Source organism: Pelophylax lessonae, assembly GCF_965119305.1.
Source record: "Pelophylax lessonae genome assembly, chromosome: 1".
NCBI lineage: Eukaryota > Metazoa > Chordata > Amphibia > Anura > Ranidae > Pelophylax > Pelophylax lessonae.
In genome coordinates this window covers 235301202-235319081 of record NC_138768.1, presented here as the reverse complement: position 1 = coordinate 235319081, position 17880 = coordinate 235301202, and the positions used below count along the sequence as shown (strand labels likewise).

The 17880-nt window shown below is 45.5% G+C and overlaps 1 protein-coding gene across 1 annotated transcript in view; it reads left to right on the top strand.

The window, feature by feature from the left end:
* KNTC1 (kinetochore associated 1) overlaps nucleotides 1-17880 on the top strand; it is a 792142-nt gene that overhangs the window by 173631 nt on the left and 600631 nt on the right. The window contains exons 7-8 of the mRNA XM_082256649.1: nucleotides 2033-2067; nucleotides 2152-2262. Of these exons, the coding sequence (XP_082112775.1) occupies nucleotides 2033-2067; nucleotides 2152-2262 (146 nt within the window). The remainder of the gene's footprint in view (nucleotides 1-2032; nucleotides 2068-2151; nucleotides 2263-17880) is intronic.

The window sequence follows — 17880 nt, the reverse complement described above, 5'->3', positions numbered from 1 at the left end:
TGTGACACCTAAGTATGCCTCTGTGGCAATACTGGTCCATGCGTCTGTGGTGAGAGCTATTTTGGATTTCACATCTTTGAGTGACGCTTTCAATCTTTGAAAATTCTCCTCATATATCTTCTCCATCAGCTTAGTGAAATGGGACCTGGAGGGAAGTGTGTATCCTGGGTAAAACGTGTTGATCATCTCACAAAATCCTTGACCGTCTTCAATAGAAAGAGGTCTCATATCGTTTACAATCATGTTGAGTATGCTATTGGTAAGTGTAATGGCCATTTTGGAGTGTGCAAACAGGGACATCCTTTTTATGAAAGAAGAAATCTTGTACACAGCTTTGCCTCTTCATGAGAAAAACAACAAACACAATAATAATAATTAATGACATTAGGAACCAATTTAAACATGAAATCTATGAATGCTCAATGCTAACAATAATGTACTGTATTTCAAAGAGGGTAGTAAATCTGCATATTTTTAAATGAACCGAATGTGATTAATAATTATGTTTAATATGATTACTTTGATTACAATATTAATTGTATTTCTTCTAGTAGAAAAAGCAGCTGAGACGTTTGAGATATCCATGGCCAATGTTGTAGTAGTTATATAATTCTACAGTGCAAATGTTGTCGCTGCTCTGCGTATTTTGGAAGAAAAGCATGGCATCTCTTCTCTCAGGTGTGCTGGTCAGATTGCAGTTGTCAACCATGCCCTGAGGGATCCCCAGATCAGCAAGGCACTGAGGGCTGCAAAGTTCCTTGTGGAACATTTAAAAAAAAAATGTGAGCTGGCCGCTATAAAGCTTAAAGCAAAGCAGCAACAAATGAGTACCCTGGCCCTGAGCATGCACCAATAAATGATGTATCCGTAATTATTACCTAGCTAGCATATATTAATTGTATGTAATAATAATAGTACTACTTACAGGGATGGCTCGTCCTTTTGAGGTCGGAGAGCGCCAGGATGTTTTCTTCTGAGGTGCTCGTGCATTGCAGTTGTGCTGCCGTTGTACGCCATTTCGGTTTTGCAAAGGGAACAAAGGACCATTTAATCTGGCCTCTGTTTAAAGAATTTCCATACCCTTGATGATCGTGGTCTAGCTTTTTGTGGTAGACTGGAACTTTCTCTCCCAGGAGCAGAAGCCGCCATGTACACGCGACATGAGTGTGATGTGTGACGCGTCGAACCCTTTCACGCATGGCGACGTATTTCCGTAGTCAACGTAATCGATTTACGATGACGCGTCGTTGCAGCAATACTGTGTTTTGGGAACACTATCTTTGATCGGATCAGAAGTATACTAGCGTCCCCAATAGTTTAGTATATTGATCCGTTCAGACACTATACTAGTAATGGAGGTGTTTAGTGTGTGTGTGTGTGTGTCACTGGCAATCGAAGGGTTAAAATGTATTACTAAATGTGTCCGGCAATCTGAAGCTGTCCTGAATTGACGAAGATCTGTACACTAAAATAGTGACACCGTGACAGGACAATGAAGGGGTTAACTGCAGTTGATCAGGGGTTTAAATCTTATTAATAATTAAATTGGGGGATATATGGCGGGTACCAAACCTATCTGGGACTACCACTAACTGTCTCTCACACTAAAGTCACAAATGACACTAATACAGTGATCAGTAAATTTATTTGTATACTGTATATAGTGTGCACTGTGACAGGGAGTGAAAGGGTTAACTGAGGGATGATCATGGGGTTAAATATGTGCCTGTGTGTATTGGTGTTAGTGTAGTGTTAACATTACACAGGCACAGGACGTTCTGCAATTGGCCAGAACCGATCAACAGGTCCTGGCCAAAAATCATTGGCCTGGACCTGATGATTGATCGGTTCTGAATCAAATCAGAACATCGCAGGGGCTCGAGCACGCCCCCTCCTAGCCCCGTGCGCAACCGACGTATGGGTACGGTGATTCGCAACGTATGACTTGCCGATTTTTGCATACAATTTTTTTACTTTTTTTTTTACTAAAAATATGAAGAAACATTGAATTGGCTAAATTTCTTTTTTACAGCTGTGGACAAAATGGACTTCAGTACTGCAAAGGAGGTAATTATTTTTGACACAGTTCAGCAATCGTAATAATCTTTCTGTTAAGGTCTGTATTTACTGTCATGCGTATTTATTCAACAGTTGGAAGGGAAGCTCAAGACTTGTTTTACATCTACCGAAAAGTATCACACTGAAAGTTGTTTGAATTTAGTGATTGGTGATTTGACAAGTGATACTCAACTAATTGTTGGGGTAAGCAAGTTTGTAACATGCTCTACAAATCCTTTGCTAACATAAAAAAAAAAAAATGTATTTTCCTAGTTCACCTACGCTATTAGTTGCTTTCCTTGTTCTGCTGCTCTTTCTTTCTCTAAATGTTTTGTGTTCTTGTCTTCTTGTCTCTCCTTTAAGAGCCCATTCACACTGCCGCGACTTGTCAGCCGGACAAGTCGCAGTCGGTCGCGCTCCATTGAGTAGTCTAGGACCCGTTCTAATAGGAGCGACACAAGTCGCTCCGACTTAGAAAAAAGGGTCCTGTACTACTTTGGGGCGACCTCGGAGCGACTTGCATAGACTTCCATTATGTGAAGTCCCTGCAAGTCGCGCCGAAGTCGCGGTGCACGCGACTTCACAGGTCGCCCCCTTAAGTCGTGTCGCCTCAGTGTGAACCGACTCTTAATGGTTTCATTCTCCTGTTTTTATTCTCTAGCCACCATGTCTTCTCTTACAAGTGTCTTATTGTCATCCCCTACATTTATTTTTCATAGATTCTGCAGTTTTGTTGCTCGTTCACTTCATTTAATTTTCAATGTGATATATGCATAAGGCAAATCAGAAAAAAAAAATAGTACCTAATCCAGTGCGGTCTGGTCCTATTTTCCTTGGTACGCACATCTTGATCTAATTTTTGTTTTTTTTACATGCTATTGACTCATCAGTGGTATGTTAGCTTCTTATCTAGAGAGAATACCTGACCTGTTGTGTGCTAATAGCACTGGATTAAAAAAAAAAAAAAATTAAACTTACTCCTCAGGTTTTTTTTTTATTTAATAAGACAGTGTAAAAGTTACTAGAAATCAACTCCAAATTGCTGGTGTTATGCTTCTGATGGAAATTGCAGTATAGAGTAGACCGGCACAGTGGTGTAGTGGTTAGCACTTCCACCTAGCAGCAAGAGGTTCGAATCCCAACCACGACACTACTTGCCTGGAGTTTGCATGTTCTCCCTGTGCCTGCGTGGGTTTCCTCCCACACTCCAAAGACATGCTGGTAGGTTAATGGGATCCTGTATAAAATTGTCCCTACTATGTATGTATGAATGTGAGTTAGGGACCTTAGGTTGTTGATGGCAGGGACTGATATGAATGTGTAATGTATATGTAAAGCGCTGTGTAAACTGACAGCGCTATATAAGAAACTGAAATAAATAAAATAAACCTGCCATTTCCTCAAATTAACCACTTAACCACTTGCCGACCAGTCACGTTGACTGTACTGCGGCAAAGTGGTTCGTTATCATCTGGCGACGTAGACCTACGTCACCAGACGATCCCCGCTCCTGCTGTATTCAGTTACAGCGGGAGTCGGGCATTTGGAGGTGCTGCGGTGATCACCGCTGCTCTTCCCTGATTGTCGGGGATTTAGTGTGGAAATCCGCTCGCTTGTGTAAACAAAGCGGGCGGATCTCCTAAGTGACAGGCAGGGTCAGATTGCAGGGTTCAGCATAGCTGAACCTGCGATCTGTCCCTGTGTCACTCAGTCACCTCCCCCCACACACGTCAGTAAGCACCAGGCATATATTAACCCCTCCCTCTCCAATAAAAATTAACCCCTTCCCTGCCAGTGTCATTTTTACAGTAACAGTGCATATTTATAGCACTGATTACTGTAGTAATGTCACTGGTACCCCCAAAAGTGTCAAAAATGTCAGTCAAGGGTCCGATCTATCTGCCGCAATGTCGCAGTCCCGCAATAAAAATCGCAGATCGCCGCCATTACTCGTTAAAATAAAAAACACCAAAAATTACAGAAATCTTTCCCTTAGTTAGTAAACGCAATAACTTTTGCGCAAAACAATCAAAATACACTTATTGCGATTTTTTTTCACCAAAAATATGTGTGCAGAAAACAAATTGGCCTAAAATGATAAAAAATTGTCGCTCTTTTTTTGTTTATAGCGCAAAAAGTTAAAATCGCACAGGTGATCAAATACCACCAAAAGAAAGCTCTATTTGTGGGGGAAAAAAAGGGACATAAATTTAATTTGGGTACAGCGTCGCACGACCGTGCAATTGTCTGTTAAATTAACGCAGAGCCGTATCGCAAAATGTGGCCTGGTCAGGAATGGGGCAAAACCTTCCGGTCATACAGCGGTTAAAAATACGCTCATTGAGAATTTTTTTGTTAAAGACATGTAGCTAAATACATTTTGGCCTAAATATATGACAAAAATTGAATATATTGGATATTTTGTAACTGTCAAAGTAGAAAAATATCGTTGTTTCTCTTACGTCCTCCGACAGTCGCCGCCTCCTCTAAGTCATCACTGTTGGGTATTGTCCTCTGCTCCGCAGGAGTAGCTAGGCATATAGACTTAGTTAAAAACAAAAGGCATTTGCATATACACACCCCTGGGGGCTGTCCCATCTGGCCAATACCCCCCTGCAGTATCACTCCCAACTCAGTTTTAATCTGCCTAGCATCAGGAGTAGTTAGGCTTCCCTGTGCTGGGGCTACAGTCTCAGCCTATCTTATTTTTTCTTTGATTTTCTTTGAAAATGTCAGTTTTTTCTTACTTTTCTAGCTGTTTATTTTGTCAGCTTTAGTTTTAGTCGACTCTTCGGAAGAAGATGGATCATGCGGTGCTGGGATTCGGACTAGCCGCCCTTGTTCTCCAGGGCAGAGGGTCAGATGGACCCCCAGCCCGCCATCAAGCGTTCCGCTATGGTTCGCCCTGGCACTATGAACGACCCATCCCTGTTCGCAGCAGGGATGCAGCCGTGAGGTGGCTACCTCACTGGACGCATCTGCGATTCAGCAGTGCAATGTCCCTGGCAAACGGCATTCCCTGTCAGATGAGGACAGCGGCTTTCCGTTCTGAGAGGCTCCCCACGCCATCTGGTACAGGTAAGTACTTCAGTTTGGGGCCTCTGTGTGGGGTGGCAGTCCTGTGTTGCGGTGTGGTCCCCATGTCTGTGCCTGGTGACTCCTTGATGCGGTCCCTGCGGGGATCACTTGTACATTCGCTGCGGCGCTGTGTGTGTTATGGGGGTCCCCTTCCCTGTGTCGCTTCGGTGTTTGGGGGTGCAGACTGTGTATGTGACTGCAGCGGGGTGATACCGTGCGGTCCGCCATGTTTAACTATGGGCAGGCATGTAGGCTTCTCTATGGACTATGCTACATGCTGGGTAACAAATGGGTGGGAAGAATAGGACTTTAAAGGTGCAAATGAAAAATTTCAAGATGGAGAAAAATCTGAATTTTGTAAAAAAACAAATAACTTTATTCAAAATATGACAAAGACAATACTTTTAAAATATGTAAAAGCATATGAAAGCACTCGAATATGTCAGCTCTACATGTTTCACCATCTTCACAATGGCTTCTTCAGGAGTCTGATAGACATTTTTCAAGAGTGAACATTCTATATACAAAAAGAGGAAACTTGTGAAAGTGTCAAACAAAAATAAACATGTACACCTAAAACATATTTGATATCATAAGCAAATGCTCATTATGACGTCACAATATTATATCATGAGATCTGAGATATAATCAAACACAAGTAAATAAATTGTACCTTAAAGAGAACCTGAACCCTTTAAAGCCGGGGAGAACCGTGGATGGAGCAGGGCCCAGCAAGGAGGAGAGCGGGGCGGAGACACCTGCCAGTCTGCGTTAACCCATAGAGGAGATGCAAGCCAATCCAAGACTAAAAGATAAGGAGGCTAGGACACGAGGGAATTTTGCAAAGTTAGGTTCCATTATAGTTTTAATAAAAATATAATTTTAATCAATCTGAATTTGAAGCAGCTTCAATTACCATTCAGTTTAGAGAAAAGAATCAAACAATTGAAGAAATCTTTATGAAAGACTTCCAGGGAGTAACCCAGATCAATAAATCGCCTGGAAATGGTATCTTGATACTTGATTTGAATTGATGTCCTAAAGGGTAATAAACCAAAAAGGAACAGAAAGAAAGAGAGGAAATTCAATGTTTTCAATTGATGAATTTAGCAAGAGAATATATGGATACACATAAGAATAAGTAAAATGATGACATAATCACCCTCTATTGAGTCTTGCAATGCACTACAACAGTGCCCTGCACAGCTGAGGTGTGGAGATGAATGTAAGGATATCAGGACCTTGAATCCAGTTTCCTATAAGGGAATATATATATATATATATATATATATATATATATCTATGTATATATATATATATATCTATGTATTAAGGGCTCAATTAAAGGAGGAGATCAAAAGAAGTCCTCAAAAAGAAATCAAATTCAATAACTTCTCATGTGTTGGTTCATATCAAAGTCACTCTTTACCTTTAAATAGATGTTTAGACTGCGCCCAGTTGGAAAAATATCCGAGTGGACAAACCCCTTCAAAAATCTTCAAGAGGTCAGAGCTAAGAGATAAGGGAAAAATCTCTTGTAAATAATAATGGTATCAAAAAATAGCCCAAATGGGCAGACTGCTGCAGATCAGAAGAAAGCATTGTATGGGAACCGCCATTACCTCGTGTCCGACGCCACCGTTCCTGCTCCCCGGTTGTTCAGAGAGACACTGAACAAATGCGCCGGCATTTAAGCATCTCCTTCACTCCCGCGGCGTCTGACGTCACCGCGGGAGTGAGAGCGAGATACTGCAGACTAGCCCAATGAACCCGCGAGCGGCGTACGCCGTGATTGGACGGCGACATCACATGGTGTAGTTCAACCCGGAAGTAAAGAAAATACACCTCCGGTATCGCGATCACCATATCTAATAGGGGCAAAAGCCAAGGAACTGCTGGAAAAGTATGCTGGAACGAGAACCAGTGAAGATGACACCTTAAAGAGGTCCACAAATAGAAAATAAAAATATTAATGATAAAGAAATGCAGAATGTTGCAATTTATAGAGAAATTTGACAACCAACCATCAAATGACGATTGATCAAATAGGGCAACTTATTGAATGGCCAAAGATCTATATCAGACATTTCAAATAATCAATATTTCAGCACAAATACATCGATTAATAGTTCATTTAAACAAATCAATGTTTTATTATCATTTTCTATGATTTAATGGGAGAGTTCAAATCTAGGGGTAGTCTGCAGGAAAACGGTGTTCCCTATCTTGACCAAGGACCTAGGTCAAGAGAATAAAAGTAGCCACCGTGGGTGCCCATATGGGGTCGCAATAACAGCAGGGATAAAACTCTGTGTCCCAAGTCTCCCCTGGTGGCCACAAAGAGCACGGCTGCCTCCAGCACGGATCAGGTCTACATCTTATCAATCATATCATCTGTTCAGTTGCAGTAGACAATGTTAGCTGTCAAATATAGATAATAACAAAATATAATAGACAACATAAAAAGTCGGAAACAGACAAAAGTCTGTCTATATAGGGATTTTGCAGACTCCTAAGAGTTGCAAAAAACCTATGAATTGACAAAAATATTCTCCTAACCAAGAAAAGGTTTGAAACTTATGGATTCATTAATACCAGGGTAACGAGTGGCCGACAAATTGAAAATCCATTTAGTCTCGCGTTGTAATCAATTTTTATCTACACTACCACCTCGTTCATTTAGTGGGATATGTTCAAGGGCAAAAAAAGTCATCATCCTATCGTCCAAAACCATGGTACAAACCCATGTGACGGCTAATTGGACTTTCAAATTTTTTTTTTGCTCTGGACAAGTTTGACATGGTCTCTAACGAGGTTAAAAAAGGGTCTCTTTGTCTTCCCAATGTAAAAAGCTTTACAAGTGCAGTACATTATGTTACAACCCCAACAGTCTGGCAATTGGCATAGAAAGTTGGCCTGTAAACATTTCCATTTGGAAGAATTATTTCACTGGTGTTGGATAGATATTTGCAAAAATTCCATCTTTGCATGGATATGTACCAGTCAAGGATTTTTTTGGCTTGTTTGAAGGGGCAAAATGGCTATGAACTAATTGATCCTTCAAGGATCGAGATCTTTTGAAGGTGATTTGGAGACGGTTCCCAATATGTTTGGATACCTTTTCGTCTGCTTCGATAAGGTACCAAAACTTACTCAAAATTGAGCGCACTTGATTGTGTTGACCTGAGTAACGCGTGATGAGGCGTACATTTCCGAATTCCTTTTTCTTTGTTTCCAAAGATCAATCATTCCTGTCCAATTTCTTGGCCCTATGATAAGACTTTTTTAAGCATGCCTTACTATAGCCTCTAGCTAGTAATCGATTTTGAAGATTTTTTGCCTCTACCTCAAAATCCTACAACTTAGTGCAATTGCGCCGTAGGCGGAGGTATTGACTAAAAGGTATACTTGATATGAGGGGCTTGGGATGAGAGCTATCCGCTTTTAAGATTGTGTTGCCGGCTGTGGTTTTACGAAACAGGGTGGAACCAATGGTGCCATCCTTGTCAATATATATCCTAATTTCCAAAAAGTCGAGACTACTTTGGCTATACATGAAAGTAAATTTTAAGTTGAATTCATTCAACTTCAAAATGTCAAAGAATTTTTGTAGGGATACTAAGGAACTGGTCCAAATCATAAAAATATCGTCAATGAATCTCCTCCACAGGAGGACCTCCGAAACAAATTGTTCGATGTCCTCCCTGGAGAAGAGGTCACGCTCCCACCCCCCCCAGGTGCAGGTTGGCATAAGATGGGGCACATTTGGTCCCCATAGCCACACCCTGCACCTGGAGGTAATTGGAGCCATTGAATAAAAAAACATTGTTGGTTAAAATGAAGCTTAGAAGTGAAACAATGAAGGCATTATAGCCCTCTGAAGAACCTCCCCTTTCGGAAAGGAAGCCCTCCACAACTCTGACCCCACAATGGTGTGGGATGGAGTTGTAGAGGGCTTCCACATCGATTCCCACCAGCCAAGCCCCCTTAGGAAAAAGGATCCCATCAATAGCTTTGATGAGATCACTTGTATCCCTGATATAGGAGGGCAAGGCCAGCACGTGGGGGCGTCAGTAATCATCAACTAACTGACTAGCTGGTTCGGTTAGGCTACCATTGCCGGAGACAATGGGCCGTCCGGGGGGTTTTGACAGATTTTTGTGGACTTTCGGTAGGGCATACATTGTGGGAGTCTTTGGATATCTCACATTCAAAAACTCCCAGGTTTTTTTATCAATTAGTGCTTTGGAATAAGCTTCACAAATTAGTTGTCGATATTTGATGATTATCCTATTCAGATAAGATTCAGAGATTTTCCGATACCAATCTTTATTGTTTAAAATGTCTCGGACCATTGACTCATAGCCTGTGGTATCCATTAAGACCACGTTTCCCCCCTTGTCCGATGGTTTTATCGTCAAGGAGGGTTCGTTTCGCAAGGATTCAATTGCCCTAATTTGCAACTCATTTAAATTAGATGAGGTCAAATATTTCCATTTTGTATTTTCTATTTCTCTTATAACCTGTTGGGCTACATGCTGTTTTGGTGCCAATCGCCGCCATTTTGCGGTAGACGAACAATCGTTTCGGCCGCATATTCGGCGGCCATTTTGGCGGAGCCTCCTATGCTTTCCTATGGGGCAGCCATTTTCCCTGGGTCGTGCAGCCTATAAGTTCGGCCTATTTTAGCAGCACTTCCTTTTCCTCTGAAGCAGGACAGCGGTGGCAACACTCTGCGGGGCTCTGCAGGTTATTGCTCTCAATATCTCTCTGTATTATCGCTTCTGGCTCAGTTTTCTCTTCTCCTTGTTTGGGGGTCCTTTGTCACTGTAGCTGTAGCGGTGGGCTGCGCACTCCGCGGCGCTCTTAAAGGGACAGTACTTAATTTTTGCACTGTTATTTTTTCTCACTTTGAGCAATGGATTCTCAGGATAGCAAATTCTTGGTGGGGGCCCCCAGCTCTCCTTTGGCCCCTCTGAGACCTGATTTGACCGCTGTAGTGGCGACTTTGGTGTCAAATATGGAAATGCTGATGGCTGAACGGGCTGCTCATAAGAGGCCCAGATTGTCTCTCTCCTCTGATTCAGATGGTGATATGGCTGCTGCTGCGAGCGTGCCCTTTTCAGGGTCCCGCTCATCCTTGAACCCGCTGGGGTCTGAGGGGGAGGCAGAGGTGGAGGGGGTTGATACCTCCTCCCCGGGGTCGCCTGAAGAGCGGGCAACCATGGATGAATTAATTGTTTCTGTGAAGGAAACTTTGCATTTGGAGGATGAGCCCTGTCTTCCGGGCGTTGTGTCCTCATTTGGGACACACAGGACCCAAAAGTCGGCGCAGGTTTTTCCCTGCCCCACTGAGTTTCATTACACTGTTAATGAAATGTGGCGCACGTTAAAACGTCCATTCGTGGTGCCTGCTCGGTTCAAATTGCTTTATCCTTTTGCACCGGCTACGGAATCGCGATGGTGCGTGCCTCCACAGGTGGATCACACGGATCGATTCCCCGGTTTTCCGGGATCCCACGGATCGACGGTTGGAGTCTTTAGCCCGCCATTCCTATACGGTGGCGGGCTCACTGCTCAGACCCATTTTCGCGTCCGTTTTGGTGGCTCAGGCGGTTGCTGATTGGAATAAGGTGCTTAGGAGCAACCTCGTGTCTGATGCTGTCCCGCTTGGCCGGCTGGAAATGGTGGATCAAATCCACCAGGGAATCATGTATCTGTGTGATGCGGCCTTAAATGAGGCCCCCTTAGTGGCATGCCTGTCTGGTGTCTCGGTACTTAACCGGCGACTGATATGGCTGAAGAGCTGGTCAGCTGACCAGTCCTCCCGGAAAACGGTTGCTGATTTTTCCCTATGCTGGCTCTCGCCTTTTTGGCGAGGCGTTGGATACCCTGGTAAAGGGGAGCAAGAGCACCATGCTGCCCCAGAACCCGAAGCACAAGTCCTTTCGAGGCAAGCGGGGTTCTGCGCCTAGATCAAATCAGGGATCCTTTCGTGTCTTTCGGAACCAATCCAAGGGCAAGCCCTTCAAGGCCCAGGGGAGCCAGAAGAAGCCCTGGGCGGGTAAGCAGAAATCAGGCAATGCCGGCGCGGCGAGTCAGTCCGCCTCTGCCTGAAGGGGCGCCCTCACCCGTTTCTGGGGTGGGGGGACGTTTGCGCGGTTTCCACTGACCCTGACTGCTCCGGATATCGGACAAGTAGGTTCAGGAAATCGTTCGATCGGGATACAAGATCGAATTTCTTTCCCGGCCAGTGGACAGATTCTTCCCCTCAAATCTTTATTTGCCTCCGGGGCGTCTGCAGGACCTGCACCGAGCGGTTCAGGACCTTCTTGCCCAGGGGGTTGTTTGTCCCGGTGCCTCATCGGGACAGGTTTCGGGGGTTTTATTCCAATCTGTTCACTGTGCCCAGAAAGGAGGGCAAAGTGCGTCTTATTCTGGACCTGAAAGCGCTGAACCGCTTTGTGCGCGTTCAGAAATTCCGTATGGAGTCTCTCCGTTCGGTGGTGGCTTTCCTGAGCCCAGGAGAATTCCTGGCCTTGATAGATCTCAAGGATGCGTACCTGCACATCCCCATTTTCGAAGGTCATCAGCGGTACCTTCGGTTTGCGATCGCAGAGGACCACTACCAGTTTGTGGCGTTTCCTTTTGGTCTCGCTTCGGCTCCAAGGGTTTTTACCAAAGTGTTGTCGCCGGTTCTGGGCCTGCTGAGGGCTCAGGGCATTGCGGTCTTGGGGTATCTGGACGATCTCCTCATAAGATTGAGTGTCAGCCAGGACCTAATGCGCGATCTGTCCACCACGGTACAGACGCTCCGGGAGTTCGGATGGACCATCACCGTTCAAAAATCGACGTTGTCTCCTTCGGTTCGTCTTCCCTATCTGGGAATGATTCTGGACTCTGCTCAGACAAAGGTGTTCTTGCCGGAGGACAAGCTCCGGACCTTACAGGACGAGATCAGGTCCCTCAGGGACAAACCGTCCTCGTCACTCAGAACCTGTATGCGGTGTCTGGCGTTAATGGTGTCGGCCTTCGAGGCGATACCCTTTGCTCAGTTTCACACACGGGCTCTCCAAGCGAAGATCCTGGCCAAGTGGGACGGACTGCCTCAGTCCCTGGATCTGTGTGTCTCCTTGAGTCGTCAGACCAGATTGGCTCTTCTGTGGTGGCTCCAGTCCCCGTCGGTGGCAGAGGGAAAGTCCTTCCGTCCGTTGGTGTGGACGGTGATTACCACGGATGCCAGCCTGTCGGGCTGGGGTGGGGTCCTGGGCAACCTGTCTGCCCAGGGCACTTGGTCGGAGGAGGAATCCTCCCTCCCGATAAATGTGCTGAAATTACGAGCGATAAAACTCTGTCTCTTCCAGTGGTCGGACCGTCTTCAGGGTCGTCCTGTCCGGGTACAGACGGACAATGCTACCGCGGTGGCCTACAACAACCACCAAGGGGGCACCAGGAGTGCTCGGGCGGCCCGGGAGGTGACAGACATTCTGTCTTGGGCCGAGACTCATGTTCCGGCGATCTCAGCAGTTCACATTCCGGCTGTGGAGAATTGTCAGGCCGACTATCTGAGCCGCCAGACCCTGGACCAGGGGGAATGGTCCCTACACCCGGAGGTCTTCCAAATGCTTTGTGTGAAGTGGGGATCCCCGGACGTGGATCTGTTCACCTCTCGGCTAAACCGAAAGTTGGAAAGGTTCGTGGCAAGAACGCGCGATCCGCTGGCGGACGCTTCGGATGTGTTAGTGGCCCCTTGGCATCAGTATCGTCTGGTGTATGCCTTTCCTCCGATTCAGTTGCTGTCCAGGTTCCTCTGCAGGTTAACCTCGGAACCACACCTGGTGATTCTGGTGGCGCCGGACTGGCCTCGCTGGTCCTGGTACGCCGACGTTGTTCACCTGGCAGTGGCGCCTCCGTGGCGATTGCCAATGCGGGGAGATCTACTGTCTCAGGGACCGATCTTCCATGCTGCTTTACAGTCGTTGGCTCTAACGGCCTGGCTGTTGAGACCCAGGTCCTGAGGGACAAGGGTCTCTCCCCTGAGGTTATCCCTTCTCTTATCAAGGCTAGGAAAACCTCCTCTGGTAAAATTTATTACCGTACCTGGAAAGCTTATTTCACCTGGTGTGAGTCCAGAGGGCTCTCCCCTTGCTCTTACTCGGTGTCAAGAGTGTTTGCTTTCCTCTAGTCTGGAGTGGACCAGTGCCTGGCGCTGGCCACAATAAAGGGCCAGGTGTCTGCACTGGTTTTTTTTTTCCAACGCGCTGTGGCGTCTCATTCCTTGATTCGCACCTTCATTCAAGGTGTGCGACATTTGGCTCCTCCCAGGAAGGAGCCTCTACCTCCATGGGACTTGAACTTGGTTCTGTCCGTGCTACAGCGTGCTCCCTTTGAGAACATCAGGGAGATATCGTTGCCTCTGCTGTCAAAAAAGGTTGCTTTTTTAGTGGCGATCACTTCGGCTCGCAGAGTGTCGGAGCTGTCGGCGTTGTCTTGCCGCTCCCCTTACTTGATAATTTACAAGGATAAGGTGGTTTTGCGACCACCCCCGTCCTTTCTTCCCAAGGTGATCACTGAGTTCCACCTTAATGAAGACATTGTCCTTCCTTCGCTTTGTACGAAGTCTAAGCATCCTAAGGAGATTGCCTTGCATTCCTTGGATGTTGTCAGGGCGATCAGGGTTTACCTGTCGTCTACGGAATCCTTTCGGAAGACGGATTCCCTCTTTGTCCTTCCTGAGGGTTCTCGGAAGGGCATGGCTGCATCTGCAGCAACTATTGCCAAATGGATCAGACAGACCATTGAGCAGGCTTATGCTTTGAAGGAACGGGTTCCGCCCTTCCCTGTTAAGGCGCACTCTACCAGATCTTTGAGTGCGTCCTGGGCCTATTGGCATCGGGCCTCGGTGGCCCAGGTGTGCAAGGCTGCTACTTGGTCGTCAGTGCACACCTTTTCCAAATTCTACAAAGTAGATGTTCTGGCATCAGCTGATGCTTCCCTTGGCCGCAAAGTTCTCAGTGCGGCAGTGCCATGAAGGACCCTTGAATTTTTTTCTGGGTCCCTGGCTGTTGGTATTTGCTTTCCTGGGCTGTTCCTCCTGTTGAGCATTGTTATTTTTCTGTTGCCCAGTTGGTTCTCTTACGGTGCATGTAAGATTCCTTTCTCTGATGTGGGTACTGCGTTGCCTTTTCTACGGTTGCGTCTCCCACCCCTCATGTCTATACTGCTTTGGGACATCCCAACAGTGATGACTTAGAGGAGGCGGCGACTGTCGGAGGACGTAAGAGAAAACTGAATTTTTGTAAAATCTTACCTGTAAAATTCCTTTCTCTGAGTACTCCGACAGTCGCCGCCCCCGCCCCTCTTTTGGGGTTCTTATTACCTACTGCTATGCTACCAAACTGAGTTGGGAGTGATACTGCAGGGGGGTATTGACCAGATGGGACAGCCCCCAGGGGTGTGTATATGCAAATGCCTTTTGTTTTTAACTAAGTCTATATGCCTAGCTACTCCTGCGGAGCAGAGGACAATACCCAACAGTGATGACTTAGAGGAGGCGGCGACTGTCGGAGGACTCAAGAGAAAGGAATTTTACAGGTAAGATTTTACAAAAAATCTGTTTTTTTTTCAAAATTTTTGCATTTTTTAATTAATATCGCAAAAAATAAAAAGGTGATCAAATACCACCAAAAGAAGGCTCTGTTTGTGGGAAAAAATGACGTAAATTTAGTTTGGGTACGGCGTTGCATGACCGCGCAATTGTCAGTTAAAGTCGCACAGTGCCGAATTTTGCAAAAAGTGGCCTGGACGTAAGACAGCAAAATTCTCCGGTGGTAAAGTGGTTAAAGAAGGGAGGTTTTACCCTCTCAATGCCCAGGCCATTTTTTTCGATACGACACTGTGTTATTTTAACTGATTATTGCGTGGTCGTACTACGCTGTACCCAAATACAATTGATGTCCCTTTTTCCCACAAATAGAGCTTTCTTTTGGTCGTATTTGATCACCTCTGCGATTTTTTTTTTTATTTTTTGCGCTATAAACAAAAAAAGAGCAACAATTCTGAAAAAACAATATTTCCCTAAACGTCTTTCATGACAGCACCTTGAGAGATTTCTCCTCCCTCTCACCAACAGGAAACACCCATTCCACCAACTTTAAAAGGAGGCTTCTCCCCACAACTCATCAGTTTTTGTGTTTCCTCCGGCTGAGGAACACCTAAGTGGGGAGTCAGGGGCTCTTAAAATGGTATCCTGAGAGACCAGGCTCCCTGCCTCCACCTTACCTTTTTGGAGAGTTTTTTGTTTCTCCCATTCACACGAATGGCAGGGCTGTATGGGCTTCCTCTTCCCCTTCAGTGCTCCGGGAGATCCCGCATTGCTTGTGAGCGTAGCCCTGGGTGACAAAGCGGGCGGTGGATCTCCATTTTTTCCACCACCGCTCTGTTTTAATTTGCCGCCGCCTTTCCGGATACGAGTAGCATTCTTGCCCGGTCGGAAGTGAGGTATGCGAGAGGGGCTGCGCTCCTGGAGCAGGCGCATTGCGTCACTTCCTCTGGAAGCGCAGGGGGAGAGGGGAGGAGCAAGGCTGGTGCTTTAATTCCGGTTCCGGTCTGGCGCAGGGGCGCTTTGGGAATCCGGAATCGGTTTCCCCTAAGCCATCAGAACACGCTGTAAGCGCCACGATAGACTCCGCAGCAAGTGGGACAGGAACAGGCACCAGCAAGGCTTAGGTAAGGGGTAATTATGTACTTGTCCTTAATTTTACTGGGGGTCTCTCCTTCTTTCTTTATCCCCCCTGGTGGCTGGGGGCCTGTCTGGGCCCATGGTGGTTTGTTCTGACACTTCCTGTGCACCTTGGTAACCCTGTGGTTAAAAGGCTGATTCATTTGAAGGATTGTGTTCAGTGTCTTTTCTTCTTGTTATGGCAGGCTAAAGGTTCTGACCTAATGGTTAAAAAGAAATGCCCTTCATGTAAAGCCAAACTACCTGAAGTTTGGAAGAAAACACTTTGTCAGGCATGCATTGACTACCTGGTTAAAGAGGAAGCGTCTTGAGCATGCAACAACTGAATCGCATCAGTTAGGAAGGAACTAGATGCTACTAAATCATCCTTTCATTCTTCCCTAACAGACCCTTCCTAGAGTCTACCTCACAATCCTCTCAGTCAATCCCTTTGGTGGGAGTGGAAATAGGTCCTCCTGCCCAAGGAAGATTTTTCCTCTCTCATTCCAAAGAAGATTCAGAGAAAGAAGAGGAAGAAGGGGTATAAAATGTACCCTCAAAGTATAAACTATCCTTAGAACAAGTAGATGGTTTTTTAAAGGCCGTTTTGTCACTTAAACCACTTGCTGACTGCCTAACGACGATTTACGTCAGCAGTCAGCCCTTCACAGGCAAAGTGATGTAGATCTACATCGCTAGCCTGTGAGGGTCTAGGGAGCGAGCTCGCGATCCCGCTCCCGCGTGGTCACGGACCCCCCCGCGTGTGTGACCGGCGGACCCGGTGTCCGCCAGTCACTCTGCGATCGCCGCTTCAGAGGGAGAAAGTCGGGCGGCTAGTGTAAACAAGCCGCCTGTCATGTAGGACCGTTGATCATTGCTACTACAGCCCAAGCCACAGCCAATCACAGTTAGAATCACGCCCCCTAGGGACACAAACAGCCCCTCCCTCTCAAATAAAGTTAACCCCTTCACTGCCAGTGTAATTTTACAGTAACAGTGCATATGTATAGCACTGATTACTGTAGAAATGTCACTGGTAACCCCAAAAGTGTCAAAAATGTCAGTCAAGGGTCCATTCAATGTCCCCAATGTCGCAGTCCCGCAAAAAAAATCGCAGATCGCCGCCTTTACGCATTAAAAAAAACAACAAAAATGACAAAAATCTTTCCCTTTGTTAGCAAACGCGATAACTTTTGCGCAAAACAATCAAAATACGCTTTTTGCGTTTTTTTTTTTTTGTTATAAATTTGTTTATGCGATTTTTCTTTTTTTACCAAACATATGTAGCATAAAACAAATTGGCCGAAAATGTTAAAAAAATTTTGATTTTTACTTTTTTTTTTTGGGGGAATTTCATTAAAAAAAATTAGAAAAATATTATTTTTGCAAAAATGACGCTCTTTTTTTGTTTATAGCGCATGATCAAAGAATCACACAGGTGATCAAATACCACCAAAAGAAAGCTCTGTTTGTGGAAAAAAAAGGACATCAAATTAGGTTAGGTACAGCGTCGCACGGCCGCGCAATTTTCCGTTAAAGTCACGCAGTGCCGAATCGCAAAATACCCCCTGGTCAGGAAGGGGGTAAAATCTTCCGGGGCTTAAGTGGTTAAGCTTAGGAGAAGAGAAAAAGGATTTATCCCTACATGATAGAATGTATGCAGGTCTGGGTGAACCTAAAGGTCGCACCTTCCCAGTGCATTCAACCATCTCAGAGGCCATTAAAAAATAAAGGCAAACAAAAGGCGTTTTCCTTATGATGAAGACCCAGAGGCACTTTGGAATAAAGTACAAAAAATTGATGCAGCTTTCTCCCAAGTTTTCAGATCAACTGGTTTGGCGTTTGAGGACATGGAAATACTAAATGATCCCATGGACAAAAAAATGGATCAACAGCTTAAAAGGGCTTGGCAATGCATCATGGGCAATCTCAAACCAGCTATATGGCAATCACTTGTGTATCCAGAATCCTGGAGTACTGGGTTAACCAACTCAAAGCTCATATCATAGCGGATTCGCCAAAAC